Here is a 23,054-nt window from a genome sequence, read left to right as displayed (position 1 = left end):
CTGGAGTCCACCCAAACCCATGTCCATTGAGTCAGTGATGCCATCCAACCATCTCATCCTCTGTCGTTCCCTTCTCCTCCTGCCCTCAATCTTTCCCAGCATCAGGGTCTTTTCCAATCAGTCAGTTCTTTGCATCAGGTGGCCAAAGTTATTGGAGTTTCAGCTTCAACATCAGTCCTTCCAGTGAACACCCAGGACTGATCTCCTTTAGAATGGACTGGTTGGATCTCCTTGCAGTCCAAGGGACTCTCAAGAGTCTTCTCCAGCACCACAGTTCAAAAGCATCAATTCTTCGGCACTCAGCTTTCTTCACAGTCCAATTCTCACATCCATACATGACCACTGGAAAAACCATAGCCTTGACTAGATAGACCTTCGTTGGCAAGGTAATGTCTCTGCTTTTCAATATGCTGTCTAGGTTGGTCATAACTTTCCTTCCAAGGAGTAAGTATCTTTTAATTTCATGGCTGCAGTCACCATCTGCAGTGATTTTGGAGCCCCCAAAAATAAAGTCAGCCACTGTTTCCCCATTTATTTCCCATGAAGTGATGGGACCGGATGCCATGATCTTAGTTTTCTGAATGTTGAGCTTTAAACCAACTTTTTCACTCTCCTCTTTTACTTTCATCAAGAGGCTTTTTAGTTCCTCTTCACTTTCTGCCATAAGGGTGGTATCATCTGCATATCTGAGGTTATTGATATTTCTCCCGGCAATCTTGATTCCAGCTTGTGCTTCTTCCAGCCCAGCGTTTCTCATGATGTACTCTGCATAGAAGTTAAATAAGCAGGGTGACAATATACAGCCTTGATGTACTCCTTTTCCTATTTGGAACCAGTCTGTTCCATATCCAGTTCTAACTGTTGCTCCCTGACCTGCATATAGGTTTCTCAAGAGGCAGGTCAGGTGGTCTGGTATTCCCATCTCTTTCAGAATTTTCCACATATAGTGCTGTAAGTCAATTTTATCTCAATAAAACTGGAAGAAAAAAATAAAGATTTTCTCTTCATTGGTTTGGAGCAATTTTATTACAATGTGCCTTTGTGTAGTATTTTTCATGCATCTTTTGCTGGTGTTTATTGAATTTCTTGGATCTGTAAGCTTATATTTTTTATTAATTTTGGAAAATTTTAGGACTTTATTCTTTACATACTTTTTCTGTCCCCTCTGCTCTTCTTTAGGGTTTCAATTTCCTGCATGTTAGGTCACACAAAATTGTTCTACAGCTCATATATGCTCTTTTTATTTTTGGAGATTCCTTTTCCCTTTTTCATTTTCTTAGTTTCTATTGCTAGGACTTCTGTCATTAACGTTTTTCTTCTGCAATGTCTAGTCATTAATCCCATCGGGTGTATTTTTCATCTTTAGAAATTTACTTTGGGTGAATGTTCCATGTCTCTGATCAACTTTTTTTTAACATATGGAGTGCAGCTTTTAATAACTTTTTTAAGAATTATTCTCTCCTAATTCTAACATGTATGTCCATTCTGGGTCAATTTCCATTGATTGATTATTATGGGTCCTGTTTTCCTGCTTAAAAAAAAAACAACATTGAGATATAATTCACACACCACACAATACACAATTTAAAGTGTACAGTTAAATGTTCTTTTTAAAGGATACTTACAGGCTTGTGCAACCATCATCACAATCAGTTTTAGAACATTTTCAGCACCCCAAAACCCCATACTCCTTTGCAGTCATTGCCTTTTTTCCCCCAGTCATATCCCCCACCCACCAGCCCTAGGCAACCACTAATCTACTTTGTATTTCACTTGCCTATTATGGACATTATCTACAAAGGAGAGCATACAACATGTGGTCCTTTGTGACTGGCTCTTTTCACTTAGCATGTTTTTCAGGGTTCTTCCTTCTTTTTATGCCTAGTCATTTTTTTTTTTTTTTTTGGTAACAGACATTGTGAATTTTACCCTATTAGGTACTAGGGTTTTATTATTATTATTATTCCTATGAATCTTCCTTATCTTTGTACTGAAATACAGTTACTTGGAAGCAATTTGATTTTTCAGTATCTTCCTTTAATGATTAATTGGGTATGGAGTGGTACTAAGTCCAGGGCTAATTATTCCCCACCACCTTCCTGTGTATTTCATGCCCTGTGAATTATGAGTTTTTCCAATTGACCTATGTGCCAGGTCTTTTCGGGTTTTTTTGACGTGTACACACTGCTATATTTATTTATTATCTATTTATTTTTGGCTGCACTGGGTCTTCGTTGCTGTGTGGGCTTTCTCTAGTTGTGGAGAGCAGGGGCTACTCTCTAGTTGTGGTGCACAGGCTTCTCATTGTGGAGGCTTCTCGTTCCAGGTGCACAGACTTCAGTAGTTGCAGCACTTGGGAGTTGTGGTGCACGGGCTTAGTTGCTCCACAGCATGTGGAATCTTCCCAGACCAGAAATAGAACCCATGTCCCTTGCATTGGCAGGTGGATTCTTACCCACTGGACGAACCAGGGAAATCCCAGGGGTTGTATCTGTGATACCATTTTGACAGTAGTATCAACACAATTTTCCAGTGACAAAGGAGAATCAAGCATGATATATCTGCTCTTTGGCTTGCATGACAGACTTGGTGTAATGGTGCCATTGGTTGAGATGAGGGTGACAGGAGGGTGTTTGAGTTAGGGAAATTCAAGAAATTTGTTTGGATGGGTTAAATCTCAGATGGCTTATGAGACATCCATGTGAAAATGTGCAACAAGCCATAGCATATATGAGTCTGGTGACTTCTAGGCCAGAGGCCTAAATTAGTGCATCTTACAAATATTTGTAATAATTAAGGCTAGGAGACAAGATGAAGTCACCTAGGGACAAAATATCAGCTATAAAAGTAAGGGGGCCAGGATCATGGCCAAGGATACACCAATATTTGGAAATGATGAAAGGGGAGCAGTAGTCAGAGATACAGGAGAAAACCAAGAGTGAGGGCAAGAAACTGGAATACGCTGAGTGGCCACAGGAAGGGGTAGAGAAGTAACTGCTGGTTTGGGAAGATTGTTAATCATCAGTAATCTGGTTAAGAGATGTCTCAGAGACAGGGAGTCTTGGAGACAGATAGAAGCCAAAGTGAATTAAGTCAAATATGCCTTAGGAAGTCCCTGATGGCCCACTGGCTAGGACTTGAAGCTTTCACTGCTGGTGCCTAGGTTCAATCCTTGGTCAGGGAACTAAGATCCTGCAATATGCCGATGGCACAGCAAATTAAAAAAAAAAAGTTACATATGCGCCGGGTTGTGAGAAAGTGGAGACTGAAGAGAGCCAGAAGATTGGCTTTGTGGAGGAGCATAACAATGGAGTAATGCCTAGAGTAGTAGAAAGAAAGAAAGTGAAGTCACTCAGTCCTGTCCAACTCTTTGCAACCCCATGGACTATACCCTACCAGGGTCCTCCATCCATGGGATTTTCCAGGCAAGAGTACTGGAGTGGGTTGCCATTTCCTCCTCCAAAGGATCTTCCCGACCCAGGGATCGGACCCAGGTCTCCCGCATTGCAGGCAGACGCTTTACTGTCTGAGCCACCAGGGAAGCTATACAGTAGTATATGGGGCCAAAATTCACAAGTAAACATGCCTGTGGATGTTGTCAACACAGTCCATCAAACCACCTAGATGGCTATCAGTAGGGGAAAAAAAAGTGAAGTCGCTCAGTCCTGTCCGACTCTTTGCGACCCCATGGACTGTAGCCTACCAGGCTCATCCGTCCATGGGATTTTCCAGGCAAGAATACTGGAGTGGGTTGCCTTTCCTTCTCCAATCAGTAGGGGAACAGCTGAACAATTAGACATTTATTCCACGGAATACCATGAATCAATTAAAAAGGATACATTAAACCATTGTCCATTATATATTAGCAACTTTTGAAAGTATAAAAACAATACTTGAAAAAAAGTAAATGATGGGTGGATTGTATCAATATCAAATATATCAATATTCTCATTGTAACATTTTACTCTAGTTTACTATAGTACATGTTACTATACATAACATGTTACCTTTAGGGGGAAGTGTTTAAGTACATGGGAATTCTCTATTATTTCTCAAAACTACACGTGAGTCCAAATCTCAAAATTTAAAAGTTGAATAAAAAAATATTTCCACTACGTACATAATTGGAGGTTTCTTCCCCCCACAGAGAACATTTATCTTGCCATCAAAAAAAAATTTTTTTTCCACTTTGTGAATAAAACTTAGCGAGGGTGGGATGGGGAATCTCAACCTGGTTTTCCCTGGCTATTGTGATAGACAGCTTTCAAGGTTTCCAGGACCACCCCCGCCTCAAGGGTCCTGGGTCGCCCCTCCCTAGGAGTGTGCGGGAACTACAAATTGCTAACGGGGGCGGCCCCTCTCCCCACCTCGGTCCACGTCTTATTAGCCCAGAAGATAACGCCTTTAGCTGTCGGAGCTGGACCGAATTGAAGAATTCTCTCCCTTTTCCGCTCAGCGAGGGAAAGACTCTCTCTCGCCCACCCGTCCGCGGTTCCCTCAGACAGTCATGCCTTGGCTGAGCATCCTCTGCTTCCCGCGCCCTCCTGGGAGGACGCCACGCTCTCTCTCATTGCTCCAATGACCCAGAAGCTGAGCTAGCAGGACTGGCCGTGTTTTCTGGGCAGGGTGAATCATTTCCGGTCACAGGCTCCCTCCCCCGGAAGTGAGGCCTGATGTAAACACCGGAGCAGGGCGTCAAGGCCCGGGAGGTCAGAAAGCCGTGCCGCGGGCGGCACCGAGAACTGGAGCTGGGATCGGGGACGCACAGAGGTCAGGTCAGTGCAGAAGCAGGGATCTGGGGCATGGTCCCAAAATTGGTTGCGGTCTAGGGGACAAAGGGGTCTTTTGAGCAGGAGTTTTGGTTGATGGAAGGTATCTAGGACAAGCATCTTAAGTAGGTGCTGGCATTGGGAGGAGTATGAGGGTGGTCTTGGACGTAAGGGGTGGGAGAGCTATGTGTGAGGAATCCCTGGGCAGGGTTCTTGGGTGGGGGAATCTCCAACGAATGGGTCTTTGTGGGGAGGGGAGGTGAAGGCAGTCCAGTGGAGGTGGTGCGGACAGGTGAGGGGGACATTTGAAGGGTGGGAAGAGGGTGTGCCGGGGCAAAGATTTGGGGAAGATGGGTGTTTAAAGGGAGTATGAGGACTCTAGGGCAAGAATATTAGGGGAATCTGGGGCAGGCATCTTGCTGGGGGGATTGAGAAGTCCCAGGTAGGAGTTTTGGAATGTCTGTGTCCTGAGCAAGGGTCTTGAGGCAGTAGGGTCACCTGGGAAAGGGTCTTGGGGAGAAGATAGGGAGTCTGGAGGAGGGACCTTAGGGGGTATGCAATTCCTGAGGGTAGGTCCCAGCCAACCCATGTCAAAGTCAGGGATAGCTGAACACATGCAAGGGTATGTCCCAGGGGTGGGGCATCTGAGTGATAAGGGAATTCTGAAGAAGGGTCTTTAGGGCAAACAGGGATCTGGGGGAAGGTCCAGGTTGTCCATGATCAGGCAGAAGTTAGCATGTCATGAGAGGGGTTGTCTGGAGGTAGGAATGGGATCCTGAAGGTATTTCGGGAAGCCTGTGAGGAGGGAAGGTGTGAGAGCTCAGGAGTGATAGAATAGGTTGGAGTAGAAGGACATGGAAGGAGAGCTCCTCAGAATGGTGAACCAACTATAGCAGGTTTCAGGGCCAGGTCAGGGAGGTGCAGAAGGAGGTGGGTGGTTGAGCTCCCTTTCCCGTTTATTGACAGGCAGACTTAGGTGCTAGGTCCAGGTGTAAGAAGAGAAGTGGGTATGGGGTGGTTCCAGGCCATGTTGGGCACTAAGGTCAGGATTGGCTGGGGGTAAAGAGGAGACATCACTGAAATACCTCCTACCTCATTATTTCCTGAGAAACAGTCAGGGCCAGGGAGTAAGGAGGAGGGGCAGGGGTGGTCGAGGTCGGGGTAGACACACAGAGTTGGGGTCAACCAAGTGTGAGAAGATGGGAACGTTCCTGGCCATGCTTCTTGGGGTCTTGGGAGCTTAGACTGGAGACCCTAGGATTCTTCCCCTGATTTTGTCTTCTCTGCAATACTGCTGGGGTTAGGTAGCAGAGTGGAAGGAGGAGGAAGTAATCAGTTGAGGACAGGAGTTCTAGGACTCAGAGAACAGACCAAAGGACTCTTCCCAACCCTACCCTCATTTGTGTCCAGGGAAGTAATCCTGGACCATGACTCAGCAGCCACTTCGAGGCGTGACCAGTCTGCGTTTCAACCAAGACCAGAGTGAGAGAGGCTTGTGCCTATGCCCTTTTGGGAGCGTGGGGAGGGAGAGAATGGCCACAGGTGGATGTTAAGCCCCTAGCTTCCCACTTGGGCATCCTTTGAGGCAGCCCGGATTCCTCCCATCCCCAGGCTGCTTTTGCTGCGCTATGGAGACAGGTGTGCGCATCTACAACGTGGAGCCATTGATGGAGAAGGGGCATCTGGGTGAGCTGTCGGTGGGGGAGGTGCAATGGGCAGAAGGGATGGGTTGGGCATTGGCACCCACCCCTACTGACACCCTGGTCCTTGTCCAGACCATGAGCAGGTGGGCAGCATGGGCCTGGTGGAAATGCTGCACCGCTCCAACCTGCTGGCCCTGGTGGGCGGTGGTAGCAGCCCCAAGTTCTCAGAGATCTCAGGTAAGTGTCCTCATCCCATCCCACCCTTGGCCCAGATTCCCTAGAATCCTGGCCTCCCAGAGGCACGGGCATATGAAGAGTAACTCAGAGTCACACAGTGAGGCTTACAAGTCCTGGATCTCATTGCTTGAGAAGCTTGGTGTTTTGTCTTCATTTAACAAACACTTGTTGAATGCCTCCTGTATGACATGTCCTTACCTATAGAGAGCTTGCTGTGATCCTGGTGCTGTCCTAACCACTTTACATGTATTAACTCATTTAATACTCATAATAACTATGTGTGGTAGGAAGTATCATTATTCCCATTTTTACAGATGAAGAAACTGAGGCCCAGAGAGGTTAAGTGATTTATCCAAGGTCACACAATCAATAGGTTTTAAAATCTTGGGGCAGTCTCCCCATTGCCCTCTTGCTTTGAGTCTCAAGCACCATCTTGTTTTAAGGGTTTTTGTTTATCCCACTGGGGCATGGCAAAAGAAGGCCTAGGATTCCTCACAGAAGTCTTCTGGGGGTGTATGGACTGGGACCCTGGAGGCAGAAATGGTTACCGATGGGAAGTTCCAGGCCTGGATATGAGTCTCTGCTTGGTTGCTGATGGGTTGTGAGGTCCTTGGCCAGATAGCCAACCCCTTTGAGCCTCAGCTTCCTCATCTGTAAATGAGTATAACAGTTCTAGAACCTGTCTCCTGAGGAATCACAAGTAGTCATGCTGTGTGAGGATCACATGGGGTGCTAGCAAAAGGTTAAGCAAGTGGGTTGAGGTCCCATGGGGAGTAGGGGTAGGTCTTGTGTCACCAGGGCTGCCCCTCACCCTACACGTTGGCCCCGACAACACACCCACCTGCCAAGCAGTGCTGATCTGGGACGATGCCCGGGAGGGCAAGGACTCCAAGGACAAGCTGGTGCTGGAGTTCACCTTCACCAAGCCAGTGCTGGCTGTGCGCATGCGCCATGACAAGTGAGCCTGAGGTGGACTGGGGGTGGGGGAGGTAGGAAGTCCCCCCAGCAGGCGAGAGGGTTCATCCTGCATGGGTACCCTGCCCTCTCTCATGACCATCCTGTGTTGTGTGATGCCCACAGAATCGTGATCGTGCTGAAGAACCGCATCTATGTGTACTCCTTCCCTGACAATCCCCGAAAGCTGTTTGAATTTGACACCCGGGACAACCCCAAGGGTGAGAGGACCCTGAGATGCAGATGTAATGGCAGGAGGTAGTGGATGGGGAAGAGGGACATGCAGAAAGGAACTGGGAAAGAGAGGCAGGAAGAAAGTGCATAGAGATGCTCTGATGGGCTGAGACTCCCAGTGTATCCATTTTCCCATCCCTTAGCCAGTTCTCTCTCTCCACTCTTGGCCCTGTCCCCCCCCGGCTATCTGAGATCACAGAGCAAAAAGGCTCAGTAAGGACATTTGCAGGTATGCCAGGGATTCCTGGGCCTCCTGGAACTGCCACAAATGCATTGGGAGGCGGAGAATCTGCTTTGATGGTGGGGAGCACAGCTGAGGACAAGCCCCCTGTGGGTTCTGTGGGTAACATGTATCGTAGAAGGTTGAAGTCCAGCTCTGTCCATCTGAGACCCTGCCTGGCCCCATCGTCCTCTTTACCAGCCCACCCCCCCTCGCACCTTAGGGCTCTGTGACCTCTGCCCCAGCCTGGAGAAACAGTTGCTAGTGTTCCCAGGACACAAATGCGGGAGCCTGCAACTTGTGGTAAGCTGTCCAGTGGGCAGGGATGGGTAGGTGGGCTGGCTGTCCCTGTGGACTCTTCGCCACTGACCTCCTTACTACCTGCTCTAAGCCTGAACTGCTCCTTCTACCATAGGACCTGGCAAGCACAAAGCCTGGCACTTCCTCTGCTCCGTTTACCATCAATGCACATCAGAGCGACGTGGCCTGTGTGTCTCTGAACCAGCCAGGCACGGTAGTGGCCTCGGCCTCTCAGAAGGGCACACTTATTCGCCTTTTTGATACACAGTCCAAGGAGAAACTGGTGGAACTGCGTCGAGGCACCGATCCTGCCACCCTCTACTGGTAAGCACAGGGCATGGGTGGTGGGCTTTTGACCCCATGCCCAGCATGACATGTGGGCATCACTGCTGGTCTGTCTTTCAGCATCAACTTTAGCCATGATTCCTCCTTCCTGTGTGCATCCAGTGATAAGGGCACAGTCCATATCTTTGCTCTCAAGGATACCCGCCTCAACCGCCGTTCTGCGTGAGTACCTCCTGCCCTACCCTGCCTTACCCCCGTCATCCCCCTGCACATATACCACACCTGAGCTTAGCCAGTATTGCCTACAGGCTGGCTCGCGTGGGCAAGGTGGGGCCTATGATTGGGCAGTATGTGGACTCTCAGTGGAGCCTGGCGAGCTTCACCGTGCCTGCTGAGTCAGCCTGCATCTGTGCTTTTGGTCGAAATACTTCCAAGAATGTCAACTCTGTCATTGGTGAGTAGGAATAGCCCTTGATTGGGGGTACTGCATGGGCTGAGGCCTGCAAATTGGACCTGAAAGAATTTTAGGTCATGGGAGGCCTGAGGGAGCAAAATGGATGGGTCACTTCCATCATCAGTGAAGTGAAGTGAAGTTGCTCAGTCGTGTCCAACTCTGCAACGCCATGGACTGTAGCCTGCCAGGCTCCTCTGTCCATGGGATTTTCCAGGCAAGAATACTGGAGTGGGTTGCCATTTCCTTCTCCAGGGGATCTTCCCAACCCAGAAGAGATGTGGGCAAAGGCCTGGAGGTAGACACTAGGCTATGAGACACCTGAGAGGATTAGAGTGTGGCTTTGGCAGCCTCTAACCTTTTCCAATGCTCCCCTCTCTTCCAGCCATCTGTGTAGATGGGACCTTCCACAAATATGTCTTCACTCCCGATGGAAACTGCAACCGAGAGGCTTTCGATGTGTACCTTGACATCTGTGATGATGATGACTTTTAAGGACCCTGTGGGTTGTGCTAGGGACCTTCAGTGGCAGATTGCAAAGGCCAGGGGTGGGAGTGCTATGGAAGCCGCCACCCAGGAAGCATTAATGGAGCGGTTGCCCACTTTGCCCCAAGCACTTCCTGATGACTGTGTGGGTGTGCCTGCAGGGCCAAGCCAGGGACTCAGGGAGACAGTGGACCCCCTGGAGCTCCCAGCCTGAAGAAAACTGCTAAGGACCCAGAGTGGGTGCCCTAATCCAACCTGTAGGGATTTTTTAAAAACTTCCCAGAAAGAGACTCTGATGTGATGAATATAAATAATAAAAGGCCCTTAATAGTATTTATGACTGGACCTTGGGAGTGGGGCCTAGAGAAGATGAGGCTGAAAAGGCCCTGCAGGAGTTTCCTGGAAGGTGTGACCCTCTTGGACCTTGATGGGAAGGAAGTGGGATCTTGCTCAGGTCCTTCTGACAGTCTCTGCGTGTTCTTTAAGATCTGGCTACTGGGTGCCAGAACAGCCAGCATCTCCCACAACCGGCCCTGTGGCGCCCCCGCGTGGGGGTGGATGGGAATGTCTCGCCCCATGGCGAAGACTTAATTTCCCGGCAGCCCCCACTACCCTACAGTTCCGGTTTGTTGCCTGCACTTCCGGTCACGTGCATCGATGCACATGCGCAGTCACTGGGTCGTCCGGGTAGCGGCTGCAGGATCCAGACTTCATTTCCCGGTGTGCCTCGTGTTGGCGCGGGGTGGTACGGGTGTTGTAGTCCGACCGCTTCTCTGGTCCAGCTACATCGACAGGCAGGATGTCGGAGGTGCGGCTGCCGCCGCTACGCCCCTTGGACGACTTCGTTTTGGGGTCGGCGCGTCTGGTGGCCCCGGATCCTTGCGACCCACAGCGATGGTGCCACCGCGTCATCAACAACCTCCTCTACTACCAAACCAACTACCTTATCTGCTTCGGCCTTGGTCTCGCTTTGGCCGGGTGAGGGAGGGAGGGAGGCGCCGGTTGGCCGGGGATGCCCACTGGCATGGAGGGTGGGCCCGCTGGATTTTTAGAGGGATGCAAGACCTTGAAGGGCGAATTCAGTAGTATGAGGAACTGGGGGGGAAACTGGGTGACAGAAGCCCTCGAAGAGGGCTGGGCCTTTGCAAAGGTTTAGGGACAGGTTGGGATGGGAGGGTCGGCTGGAATAGGTCCTGCGGGGGCAGGGTTAAGTGTGGATCTGAAGATAAGGAGGGCCTGAAATTGGGACGTGACTGCCTGAGGGGTGATGGGACCAGCTTTAGGTGGCCTTGAACAATTTACTGCAGAGACAGGGGCTGGACTTGGTCAAGTTGAAGAGTGGACTTGTGGAGGATCTGGACTTGGAACCTGGCTATAATTGGAATGCTCCAGGAGCAGGTACTAGTTGGGAAACTTGAGTTATGAGGAAGGACCCCAGGATGGAAGGCCTGAGACGAGGGACAGATGGAGAACCCAGAGGAAGGACTTGGTCAGGATTGGAAGTTAACAGTGGTACTGAAAGCCTGGAAGGGGTTCTAGCAATGATGGAGGGAGGAATCTCTAGGAAATGGGAGCCTGGAGGGGGAATTTCAAAGACAGGAAGTCTGGAAGGGACTCTGGGCTTGGGGAGTGGGAAATGTATGGAAATAGGACTGGAAAGAGTGGGTTTGGGGTCAGGCTTGGAATGGGGAGGTGCGGCTGGAGTGGGTTCTGCGGCGGGGGTGGGCAGAGTCAGAAGGAAAGAGCAGAGAAAGGCTGCAGGAAGATGGGACTGTAGGATTGATTTAAAAAAAAAAAAAAGACCCACAGGGGAGCCCAGGGCTCCCAGAAGTGGGAACAGGGATGGCGGGAGTATTTGCTGAGCGGGAGGATCCAGAGCAGGGGTAGAGGTGGGAACAAACTAAAGCTCTTGGGGCCCATCCAGGCTTTGGTGGACGGTGGTCTGGGAGGCCCTCTCCCCGCCTGCCCGGGGGCTAGCTTAGTTCCATTGTCCCCACAGGTACGTGCGCCCGCTGCACACCCTCCTAAGCGCGCTGGTAGTGGCGGTGGCCCTTGGCATGCTGGTGTGCGCGGCTGAGAATCGAGCCGCCGTGCGCCGCTGCCGTCGCAGCCACCCAGCCGCCTGCCTGGCCGCAGTGCTTGCCGTCGGCTTCCTCGTTCTCTGGGCCGCGGGCGGCGCTGGCACCTTCCTGCTCAGCATCGCCGGGCCAGTGCTTCGTGAGTCTTCACTACCCTGAGATAACCGGAAAGACAGCCAGCGCTCGCGAACGGCGCCAGGCCCGTCTTACCCCGGTTCCTGGGCTGAGAGGGGGCTGGGATACCCGGCGGGCAAGGCCACACCCGTCCCTTACAAAGCGCCTTCCCTGGCTTTGAGCCCCTCTCTGGGAACGCCCCTCTTACTACCCGCCTTTCTGGGCGTCACTGCGGGTATGAAGTGCCTTCCGCCGGCCACGTCCCCATTGCTGTGCACCCTTCTGGCCACGCCCCTGTTGTGAAACGTATTACTCTGCCATATTAGCAGGGTTTGAAGGCGACCTGGCTACCGACCATTCCGTTGGTCTGCCAGTGTTCCAGTTCCTTTCTCTGGCCCCCCATTAGCTAAAGGCAGATGTCCCATCCCACTGACCCCACTTCCTCTCGGTATTGCCCACAGTGATCCTGGTGCATGCGTCACTGCGCCTGCGCAACCTCAAGAACAAGATTGAGAACAAGATCGAGAGCATTGGTCTCAAGCGGACACCAATGGGGCTGCTACTGGAGGCGCTGGGACAAGAACAGGAGGCTGGATCCTAGGGGCCTAGGATCTGTACCCAAAGGCATGGAGAATGCCATCCCCACCCCGGCCGGAACCCAGAGCCCTTGCCCAACCCTTAAAATAGGAGCCTCCCACCCAGTTCAAAAGACAACTGCAACCCTTTCCCCAGATCCCAAACTGGGATATTCCCTCATACCCACCCCCACCCCCCATTTTAGGAAACCAGAGTCTTCCCAGCCCTGAACTTGGACCCAGAGACACATCCAGCCCAAAACTGAGAGTTGGAGACCAGAGCATCCATAGCCAACCTCAAATTCTAGGCCCACACCCCCAACCCCAATCTGGGACCCATCTATCCTCCATGCTCAGTCCCAAAGCTGGGGTCTGGGACCAAGGCATTCTCAAATCCTGAACCCTGAACCAAGGCTTTTCCAGACCCCACCCCAGCTTTGAACCCAGGATCCAAGTGTTCTCAGCCCCCATCAGGGTAGAGGATTCAGGTATCCTGACCCCATTGAACCCTTGGTCCCAGGTGACCCCAACACTCACCAGTCCCACTTGCCTCCCTCCAGCTCTGCTTAGGAGTTCTGCCACTTCCCCGAGAAATTCCACAGTGACAAGGACTGTGGGGTGGGGTGGTGTGGGGGTAGCCCTGACCAAGAATAGGGCATATATAGCAGTATTGCTGCAACAATAAAGGCTGTTGCATTGCTCAAGTCAATTTGGGCCTCTTGGGTAGTCTGTGTGTTTCAATGGCCAGAAGTGACCTGCTTTTCAATTCTGCTGGAGACTTTTCTGACTGAGTCTGTCACATATGTGAGCTGAAAAGACTAGCTTTCAGTTCCTTTCTCAAATCTATTACCTCTGGAGTGGCGTTTTTTTTTTTTTTTTTTTTTTCAGTGCTGAGCAGCTTGTGGGATCTAAATTCCCTGACCAGGGGTTGAACTTGGCCCTCCAACAGTGAAAGTGCAGGGTCCTAACCACTGTTCCACCAGGGAATCCCTAGAGTGGCATTAACACACAGGGAGTTAAGGGCAAGGAGTGTTTGCTGCCATCATTTGTTTCTCTAAGGGCTCTTGCCTAGGAATCTGGGCATGGACAGGCAAAGAAGTTGCCCCACATCACAAAGCAAGTAAAACCAAAGCAGATTACATTATCAAAGGCTGTTTCCACAGTGCTATATATATATTTTTTCTTGTTAAAATGTCATCTTAGGTAAAGATGTGGGCCCCCAAGGCAAGGCAGATAGGGAAGCAATACATGGGTTCAGTTTACACATTTATTATAGAAATCCCCTTCCAATGTGGTAGTGTTTTGGGTCCAGATCCATTGGTACAAAAAGAAAAGTTTTCACACCAGGTAAAGGGGGTAGAGGAACCTCCAGCTTCAGAAAGTCACAGAAAGGTATCATAGAAAACACAGCTTGTGTGGAATTTTTTTTTAAAAGTGGTGGATGGAAGGAAAGCCAAGAAGATGCGATGGAGCCAGTGGCAAGACGTCACTTGAGGATTTCATTGGCATCTACCAGATGCTAGGTTCCACCACCGCAGCATTCCAGGACACAAAATACCCAATGGCTCTGCCCTTTGGTCCTCCTGTGGGGCTTCCTGATTGGGAAGAGGGCAGAGGCTGCCACCAAAGGCTGAGCCATCTGATTCTGTGGGCAGAGACAGCGGGCACAGACAGACAGGGTCTGGGGCACCTTCAGGCACCCCTGGGGAAGGGAAAATGAACCCAAGCCTCCCACCCAGACTTCAGTCCTTCCACATGTGGGCAGAGACTTCATTCCTTCCAAATGTGGGCACCTCTGCCAAGAAAAAATTGTCCCAGTGGATGGATGGCAGGGAGTTCTGTTCACATCAGTCTCCTGACTGCCCTAAATTGGGCCCCAAGACCCTATCTGGTCCATTTTGTGGAGGGGGTTCCTGAATGGAGCAGGCTGGGCACAGGGACAGGAATGAACCCAACCAGGATGAGATCACAGTTTCCCTTTTTATAAAATGTCTAGTGTTGGGGGAGGACAGTGAATACCTAAATCACAACTGTAAACAGAAATGGAGGAAGGGGCTTGGAGTCTCCATCACCTCCTCTCTTTTAACCTGGCAGAAGGCCCCCAGTCCCCAGCACAGCATGAAAGGAGATGCAGGGTGTCAGACACCTTTATGGGCCCACGGGGAGCCAGGGGCCTTGGATGATCAGGTTGGTGCCCACCACCAGGAGTGACAGCAACCCTATCCCAGGGCTCAGCGAGGTCAGCTGTGCACTCCCCAAACTGGAGTCTTGCCCAGGCCAATAAGGGGCATGTCAGAAGGGGTCAGACCAGTGTTCCCGGGGTCTGGGGGTCAGAACCGGAGGACTGCTCCCCCTCTAGCGTCAGGTCACTTAAACGAGCGCTCAGCTCCGGGGGGTACAGGAAATCCGCGTAGTATCTTTAGAAGGGGTAGCAGGAATCCAGAAGACAGGGTGGGAAGACCGGACAGAGGAAAAGACGGACAAGACACAGAAAGAGGAAAAGAGGCTCGTTAAAGAGGTGGAAACAGGCACAGGAGAGTACCTTTAGGCTCGCAGGTGCGGGGTGCGGTGAAAAGAGGAAGAGAAAGGCAAGGGGCACAGGACAGCCCTTCCTCCCAGCACCCTAGTTTCAAGGCTCATTTTTAGCTGACATGCACTGGCTGTTCAACTATTACAACTCTTGAATAGTTCGGTGAAGAACTGCTGCTACCGGGGCCCAAGATACCCCTCTGCCGAGGCCCCACGAATTAATGCGGGTCAGGCAGAGCCCAGGGACCACAGGCCAAGGCTGCAGCTACTTCTTTCGTGGTCCCTGTCATTAGCTACCATGACTAGCTGCTCCTTGGCCTGGACACCTTTGCCATCTGCCTCAAGAGACCCCTACCCATCAGTAAAAACACCCCCCATACCTGCCGGAGACAGGGGGCGCCGTGAAACTCCTCGAGTGTGGGAGCGGCGCCTGGCTGGGGGCCCCGTACAGTGCCTGGCCCACCTCATAGCAGCGGGCATGAAGGAAGGGCGGGTGCTGCGGGCCCATGTGAGGGAGCCCAGGCCGGCGCTGGGGCCCCGAGGCCAGTCCCGAGTTCCGGATGTACCAGTCCCGCAGCCCCTCCAGGGCAAGGTTCTTGTGGCCGCTGCGCTCACCGGCCGAGGGGATACGGGCGGGTGGGGGCATCCACAGCAGAGGGTTGGGATGCGCCTCCAGGCCCTCGGCAGCCTCCAGGGGCAGACCACAGGGCTTGGTGCGGGGGGCACGGCTATGGGGGTCCTTGCTGCGGAGGAGGGGGCTGCTGCCGTCAGCTGCATACACAGGCGGTGGGCCTGGAAGCATGGCGACGAGCCCATCGCGGCGGGAGAGGGGTCCTGGAACCTCAGCTGTCGGCAACAGCTCCCCCCAGCCTGTCCCGCTGCCCCCACGGGGCAGGCCCCGGTCCAGGGAATAGTCCAAGAGGAAGTCCCCACACACGGGTGGGAGCCGGGGGGGCCCGCGGGAGGCCGGTGCGGCTGAGCTGGGCCGGGCAGCCCGGGGAGGGTCTGGGAGGCCAGCCGTGCGGGAGGAGAAGGCAGGGGTTGGCTGGGGGCGCTCATATAGCACCTCACTGCTCTTGCAGACTGGGGGACCGGTGGCAGGGGGAACCAGAGGTGCGGGCGGGGACCCAGCTCCCCCACCCGCTGCCCGGTCAACCAGCAGGGCCTCGGAGCTATTGCTGCGGCGGGTGCGAGCTGCGAAGAGGGAGGTGCGGTCGGAGACAGGGTCCACCCGTGGGAAGCCCATCTGGGAGTCCTGGCTGCTGGACCACTGGCGAGAATGGAGGCCTTCAGGTCTAGGGGCACAGAGGTGGGGGTGATGGGAGAAGGGTCAGAAATATCAGGCAGACGGGATAAGCACGCTCCGCAACCCCTCCCCCAACACACGCCTTTCTCTGGGCCTTCATTTTCACACTCCAAAATGGGCCCCGGACTAGAAATGGGGTGTAAAGGCATTAGGGAGTGGCACATTAAGAGCAGCAGAGGCCCTAGCCAGGACTGGGGAGCAGAGGGGTTGAAAATGTATGGGGTGCCTGGGGCTGTTAAGCTCCGAGGGAGATGGAAGCAAGGGACTCCAGAGGAAATGCTAGCAGGGGAGGTCACTATTCATAGAATGCAAGCGTCACAAGGATGGGGACTTTTGTTCACAGCCTGGAAAAAGTAGGCACTTGGTAAGTACGAATTTGTTTAAGGACTAGGAGACTACCATGGTTAAAAGCACGGACTCTTGAGTCAAATTTGTCTGGGTTCAAATACCAGGTCTTTGGTTTACCAACAAGTTAGTTAACCTGTGTCTCGGGTTTCTTATCTCTAAAATGAGAATAACGGCATCTACCTCATAGGGATGTTGTGATAACTAAATGAGTTTGATACCAAGTAAAGGACTGATTCCTAGCAGATGGTAGGTATGCAGCACATGTTAACCAGAATTCATTTATGCCTACAGCCTCTTCCAGAGACAGATATTGATATGCCTGTTTTACAAATGAGGAGACCAAGATTCAGAGAAGGGAAATGACTTGCCCAAAATGCACAGAAAAGCCCATACTCAAACTTCAATGCTTCTGCCCCAAATCCCCACCCTCTTTCTCCAAGGCAGGGGTTGGCTGGGGGTGCTCATATAGCACCAAGACAACTCCTATTCAACTTTCAAAGCTCAGCCTTTCTTTTCTTTTTTTGGTCAATTAAAAAATTTATTTATAATGTGACATTACACATACATTATGTATGGCATATTCCAAAATATATTTTACCTATATTTCTTTATCATGTAATAGGATGCATTATGAACAAAAGTTCTGAAGCATAAATAAAATTCTTGCTTCTTCATACAACCTACACAGAAAATCAGAATAAAACTGATGGATTCAAAGCTCAGTCTTTCATGTCCTACACTCTTGGAACCCAAATACTCTCCCCGGTACCCCCTGTTAGAACTACCAGTTCCCTCCTCTGGTCCTCAAACTCACCCTTAGAGTCCACTTACTTGCAGAGCTGGGGGCCAGCGCCCCGGGTGAGGACGGGAGTAGCAGGCACACTTCGCCCCTCAAAACTGGAGGCACTCCTGGGCAGTGAGCGTGTAGGGCTAGACAGAGACATGCGGGCCCAGGGTGGGGGTGGGGGCCAGGTTAGAGACCGTACCTCCCAGCAGGTCCTCCTGCCCACCCAGGCTCAGCCCCCACTCCTGGCTGTGCGGAAGGAGTGGAGGGGCTCACCCTCACCTGGTGGGGCTGGCCACAGAGTTTCGCCGGCCCTTCAGATCCCCATAAAGATCTGATGGGGGTGGTTTCCACGGGGTTCGCCGCTCAGGGCTGCCCCCAGAGACTGCCCGCAGCTGGTCCCAGGCCTTGGGCGGTGAGGGGCGCTCAGCCAGAGGGAAGCAGCCACGGGGCTCCTCTGAGCAGAAGGGAGAAAATGGTGGAGGGGGGATTCAATGGGAGGGTTGTGGACAAAGCCAAGGGCAGGGGCTAGGGAGGTGCAGAGGGCTAAGCAGGGTAGGACAGGTAGAGGAGGAACCAAGGGAGGCAGGCAGGAACTGGGGCTGATAGGAGAGACAGGGGAGAGGGTGGTGAGGTGAAGGAGGTGGGAGCTCCGCCAGAGGATGGGGTGTGGCTAAAGAGGAGCTGAAGAGGGTGGGCAGGGGCGATGCGTCAGAGCACGGGAGAATTTACTGGACAAGGGTTCTCACCATTATCGTGGCTGGCCCCAGACTCTGAGAGGGAGCTGCTCTCCGAGTGCAGAACAACATCCTCTACAGGTGAAAAGCAGAGACCCAGGCTTATCAATGCAAGGCCTGGGTGCCACCCCCTTACACCACTGGACCGTCTCCTCCCCACCTGGCACACTTCCCAAGAATCCACCTTTACCTAAATCCAAGACCACCAGGGGCTGAGTCCCTCACTTTTTTTGTTGTTGTTGTTGGGCTGCACTGAGTGGCATGAGGGATCTTAGTTTTTATACCAGAGATCAAACTTGTGCCCCCTGCAGTGGAAGTGCAGAGCCTTGACCACTGGACCGCCAGGGAAGGCCCTGTCCCTCACTTGCCTGAGGCCTATTCCCAATGTCCCCACCCTTTCCTGGGAGTAGCCTACAATTCCTCTCACAGCTAGGGTCCCCTAAGTCCTGCCTACCTCCCCCAATCTTCACTGGCTGCTCATCAGCTCCACCCCTGCCAGGCCCCTTAGCCAGTGCCCACCTTCCCGCTCTCGTCGGTGGGATAACAGGGCCTGAGCTCACCATGGCTGAGCTGAGCGAGGCGCGTGCCCAGGCAGACTCCCTGGGCGGTGATAACGGCTCCTCCGGTGGACAGGGGCAGGGGCTGGGATGGCGGGACCCCCGAGAGGCCAAGGCGGGCCCGGACCTCCCCAAGCTGCTCCTCCAGCTCGTGCAACCTCCGAAGGGCATCTGCCTGGACTTGGCGCCGGCGCCGGCGCTGCTCAGCACTGAGCTCAGGGGCCAAGGCCAGGCGGCGGGCAGCTGCGGCGATCTGCTGTTGCACAGACACCTCTCGCTCCAGGGCCTCAAGCGCCAGCTCCTGCGGGGCCCACCCGAGAGAGTGCGACAGGACCAGATGTTGGAAATGGAAATGCCAGGCACCAGGACCAGGCGGTGTCAGAGTCTGGATAGGCTGGGGGTGGGGCCCGCTCCTCCTGGGGGCACCTACTGTTCCTCTGGGGGCAGGGTTTGTGTGCATTAGAGCTGCACCTGCTCATCTTCCTGGGGCAGGGGGAAAGGCTTATCCTGACAGTTAGGAACCAGCATCTTCTCTCAGACCTGGAAGCCACCTCCCTTAGGCTCCTTCCCTCCCCACCTTGAGAGTGAAAGTGAAAGGTGCTCAGTTGTGTCCCACTCTTTGTGACCCTATGGACTATAGCCCAGCAGGCTCCTCTGTCCATGAGATTCTCCAGGCAAGAATACTGGAGGGGGTAGCTGTTCCCTTCTCCAGGGGATCTTCCCCACCCAGGGATGGAAACCAGGTCTCCCATATTGCAGGTGGATTCTGAGCCACCAGGGAAGCCTTAGTCTCTCCTTTCCCTGGCCATAAGCCCCTCTCAGCTTCCTCTGGGATCCTGTCCCACCCCTGCCTTGTTCGGCGTGCCCATCAGCTCACCTCGGTGGGGCACGTGGAGTGGTGTGCTGGGTTGGGGTGCGGTGGAGGGTAGGCGCGGGCTGCAGGGGGACGCCGGCGGACCAACTGGGGTCGTTCACCAGGCTCCAGTGGGCACTCGGGAGGCAACTGGCCAGTCAGCTCCTGGGTGGGGTCAGGGATTGAAGACTACCAAGGGTTAGTTGGGGGGATGGGGCAAAGCAGTCATGACACGAAGGTACAGAAGTCCCACTAGCAGCCCAGCCCTGCTCAGCGCCCACACCTGTTATTTCTCTTCCTCTTCCTAATTCTCCACCAGGTGGGTGTGTGGCACACTCTCAGCCCCTCCGTGGCCCAAAGCCCAGGGCCAGTGGGCATGGGAGGCAGGGAAGCCTGCTTTGGAATCCAGAATCTCACGGTTTTTATAAAGGTGACACCGTCTGTATACTACATATTATATGACACTCCCTTCAGGGCCTGGGCTGCATGCTCTGAACCGCATTACCGTTTCTGGCAAACTGTGTGGACATTCGCAGCGAGAGAGGTGAATCGAAACTATAAATCAGCCCATGTCACTTCTGGTCAGGTTTTACTGCCACGTTTGGGAAATAACTTCTTTTGTCTTTGAGGCTTTTCTTCTTCTTCTTTTTTGGATTTCAAATTGTGGATAAGGGATTGTGGTAAAATATTACCGTATTCGAAGACATCCAAGCTGAGCTTTGGGGAATCTCCAGCTCAGACAAGCGCCTCAGTCTGCCTACCTCGTCCCTGCTCCTCACCTCCCTCCTCCCACCACAGACGCCCTTAGGTTCAGGCCCTCACCGCCTCCTGGAGACACACTTTCCTCAGCTCCTGAAGTTTCAGGCTCAGGGCCTCCTGCAGGGCCCGCTGCCGGTCGAGCAGACTCCGTAGACGTTCTGACTTCATCTGGGGGGCAGCCTCTCCAAACAGGGCAGCTGGACACAGAAGGAGTGAAGATCAGGGGGTGGGGGGCATCTTGGAGCAGCTGTGGGGCCAGGGCCCACTCCTTCCCACACAGGCGAGTGGTAACTCAGAGCAGGGGAGGAGGCAGCAGAAGGGGAACCAGACACCGACCTGAGGCGTTGAAGGTGGGAGAGCTGATCAGCTGACCTTTGACTTCCATCCTGAAGCTGTCAGGATGCCGTGACTGATGGCTGGACAAGGCCTAGCAGTGATGCAGGGGAGCCACTGGGGATCATCCAGCATGCGCCCCCACCCTCCACCCCTACCCAGGTGCCCGTGCCCCAGCTGGAATAAGGAGGACCCTGACCCCACCCACCTGCTTGGCCTGCCCTCTCAGAATCTGTGCCAATGTCAAGGCCCGGGTACCTTGGTTCCCTTCCCATTGAGTGGGAGCACAGCAAGTGGGGAGCTGGGCAGACTTACAACACCTCCTCAGAGGCCCATGGGCCACCGTCAGGAGTCTTGCCTGGGAAAGGAGAATTAACAGTACAGATGCAACCAACTAGAACAACAGTGGGCCTTTATTAAGCATCTGGTTACCTTATATGTCACATTTAATCCTCACAACCACCCTGCGATGGCAGTTTCTGTGACCATTATTACCTCCATTTTAGAGATACGAGTAAGACACAAAGAGATGAAATAATCTGCCTACAGCTAAGGATGTAGCCAGGCCCACCCTCTGGTCCAACACTCTCCCTCCCCAGAGGTGCTGAACCTCACGAATCCCTCATAACCTCTCAGCCCATCAGGGTTCCAGGCCTTTGCGCAGGCTGCGGCTGCTGTCTGGAGTGCACTTTCCCCTCCGGCCACTCCAGCCCCTGGTTCTCTTATATTCTGGGGCTTCAGTGTGATTTCCAGAGGTGGGCCCCACACTATGTCAAGACTATGCCTCCCTTGTACCTTTATGAGAACAGAAAATGTTATCAGTAACTCTGGCATTCAGAATACTTCCGGGCACACAGTAAGTGCTCAAGGGAGTGTCTGCTGGGTGAATAAAAGAATGACTGCAAACTCCTTGTCCCAACTCCGTCCTGTGGCCCTGGTGCAGGAGCAAAAGCGTTCACTTGGCCTCAGGACCCATCCAGCCCCACCCAGCATGCCAGCCTGTCCCGCAGAGGCATAGGGAAGTCACCCTGCCAGGACTGGGAGTGGCAAAGTCCACAGCTGCAGATAACAAGCGACTGCCTCCTTCTCGGCCCCAGACATCCTGGTTGACCATGGAGCTGGCCTTGGCTGGTTGCCAGCCCTGTCCTCATCCCTTCCTTTGGAGTTTGCTCCCTCCCTCCCACAGCCTGCTCAGTCCCCAGCTGGGTAGCTAGGTGACATCACCTCCCACCACCTGGTCTGACCTCGGCAGCAGGCGACTGGGGGGACCTCCTGAGGCTATAGAGGTTCCATCTCTACCTGCCTCCGCAATCCCCAGCTTGTCGTCACGTGGTGGCCAGGTGTGGAGAAGACCCAGGCACCCTTGGTGGGGTGGGTTCAAGCCCCTTCTGTATGTGTATCTTGGAGTACATGGCCAAGCTGCTAATAGGGTGCCAGCAGTTTCTCAGCAGGCCTCTCACCCACCTCTTGGGGTCTATGCCCCTCCAACAAAGCAGGGGTTCCTAATCCTCAAAATCAGGGGCGGGGTCAGTCCCTAAAGCTATTTTGCACCCCCAGGCAGCAGTCAGCTTCCAAGGGCTGACATTGCCTGGCATGGCAGGCTTTCCTTAAGTCCCAGCTTAGATTCCTCTGCTCCTTGGCTCCAGGGGTTCCTTCTTCCTCAGCTCCCATTTGGGTTTGAGGAAGGCTCCCCTAAACCTTCCTTAACCCCAACAGGAGCCTCAATTCCTCCCCAATGGGCCCATTCACCAGGATCACTCCTCCATCCCACACTGGGCTGCTTCATCTTCCTTCCATCTCCCTCAGCCTTCTTTCCCTGGGAGCTTGTAGAGCTTGTGGCATCCTGGAAGTCCACACGGGGTCCAGACAGGAACCCCGACTCCACACCCTGTCAGCCTGACCTCAGGGACATAGCTAGGGCCTGAGTCATGGGGTCATCAGGCAGGTTAGACACAGGTCAACGCCCCACACCCCCACACTCTCACACCCGCTCCCAAGCCTCTGCCTCCACTCGCCTACCCTCTCCACACTGGCCTGGGGGCCTGGGGCAGCCTGGTTCCCACCCAAGGATGGTGAGAAAGAGGGGATCCCAGCAGCTCCCTCCCCGACACACTCCCAACCAGCCCCTGGGTCTCCCCACTGGTGACCCTGTGTCCCTGTCCTATCTGAGGATGGGCTGCAGTGAGAGCTGCAAAGGGCCCCCACACACACCCAGAGGCGGCGGGCCCAGCAGGTTTTTCAGGTCTGCCCTTCTGACACCACAGCCGAGAAAGAAATTCCTGGCTGTAATGACTGTTTACAACCAAGACACCTCACCTGGGTGGCACCCCAACACCTCAGTGGGACCCCCATTTCTACATCCTGCCATCTCTGGAGCAAATAACAACTCCTGATGTATTGCACCGTTCCCCACACTGCCCAAGAGGTTCCCCCGGGGCCCCCTCTAGGGGGACAGATAGGGGTGGTGAGCAGACAGGTGTGGGAGGCAGTTCTCAATACCCC

The 23,054-nt window shown here is 53.2% G+C and overlaps 3 protein-coding genes across 7 annotated transcripts; 2 read left to right on the top strand and 1 right to left on the bottom strand.

Moving 5' to 3' along the window:
• The first annotated feature begins 4,656 nt into the window (after positions 1-4,656).
• On the top strand, positions 4,657-9,912 carry WDR45 (WD repeat domain 45). Of its 5 annotated transcripts, none has more exons than XM_052663155.1 (11): positions 4,657-4,775; positions 6,180-6,251; positions 6,381-6,455; positions 6,545-6,649; positions 7,502-7,607; positions 7,730-7,824; positions 8,281-8,360; positions 8,473-8,681; positions 8,763-8,864; positions 8,951-9,096; positions 9,479-9,912. In XM_052663155.1, the coding sequence occupies exons 2-11, from the start codon at positions 6,197-6,199 to the stop codon at positions 9,586-9,588; spliced, it is 1,083 nt and encodes a 360-aa protein (XP_052519115.1). In that variant the 5' UTR covers positions 4,657-4,775; positions 6,180-6,196; the 3' UTR covers positions 9,589-9,912. The 5 variants fall into 5 exon arrangements, with proteins under 5 accessions (XP_052519115.1, XP_052519114.1, XP_052519113.1 ...); XM_052663154.1 differs by having other exon boundaries at positions 7,448-7,607; XM_052663153.1 differs by having other exon boundaries at positions 7,433-7,607.
• Positions 9,913-10,129: 217 nt separating this feature from the next.
• On the top strand, positions 10,130-12,556 carry PRAF2 (PRA1 domain family member 2). The gene is made up of 3 exons (XM_052663157.1): positions 10,130-10,557; positions 11,579-11,796; positions 12,233-12,556. Exons 1-3 carry the CDS (start codon positions 10,379-10,381, stop codon positions 12,370-12,372), a joined length of 537 nt encoding a protein of 178 aa, XP_052519117.1. The 5' UTR covers positions 10,130-10,378; the 3' UTR covers positions 12,373-12,556.
• Positions 12,557-14,404: 1,848 nt separating this feature from the next.
• Positions 14,405-20,827, bottom strand: CCDC120 (coiled-coil domain containing 120). Its single transcript, XM_052663548.1, has 10 exons — positions 20,774-20,827; positions 20,556-20,646; positions 20,283-20,416; positions 19,485-19,625; positions 18,611-18,908; positions 18,063-18,125; positions 17,596-17,770; positions 17,361-17,459; positions 15,256-16,170; positions 14,405-14,763 (listed from the first exon to the last, which is right to left on the bottom strand). Exons 1-10 carry the CDS (start codon positions 20,825-20,827, stop codon positions 14,649-14,651), a joined length of 2,085 nt encoding a protein of 694 aa, XP_052519508.1. The 3' UTR covers positions 14,405-14,648.
• Positions 20,828-23,054: the final 2,227 nt, after the last annotated feature.

This window comes from Budorcas taxicolor, chromosome X (genome assembly GCF_023091745.1).
Source record: "Budorcas taxicolor isolate Tak-1 chromosome X, Takin1.1, whole genome shotgun sequence".
Classification (NCBI taxonomy): Eukaryota; Metazoa; Chordata; class Mammalia; order Artiodactyla; family Bovidae; genus Budorcas; species Budorcas taxicolor.
Note: the sequence above shows the minus strand (reverse complement) of the source record. Positions and strands in the feature narration are given on the sequence as shown.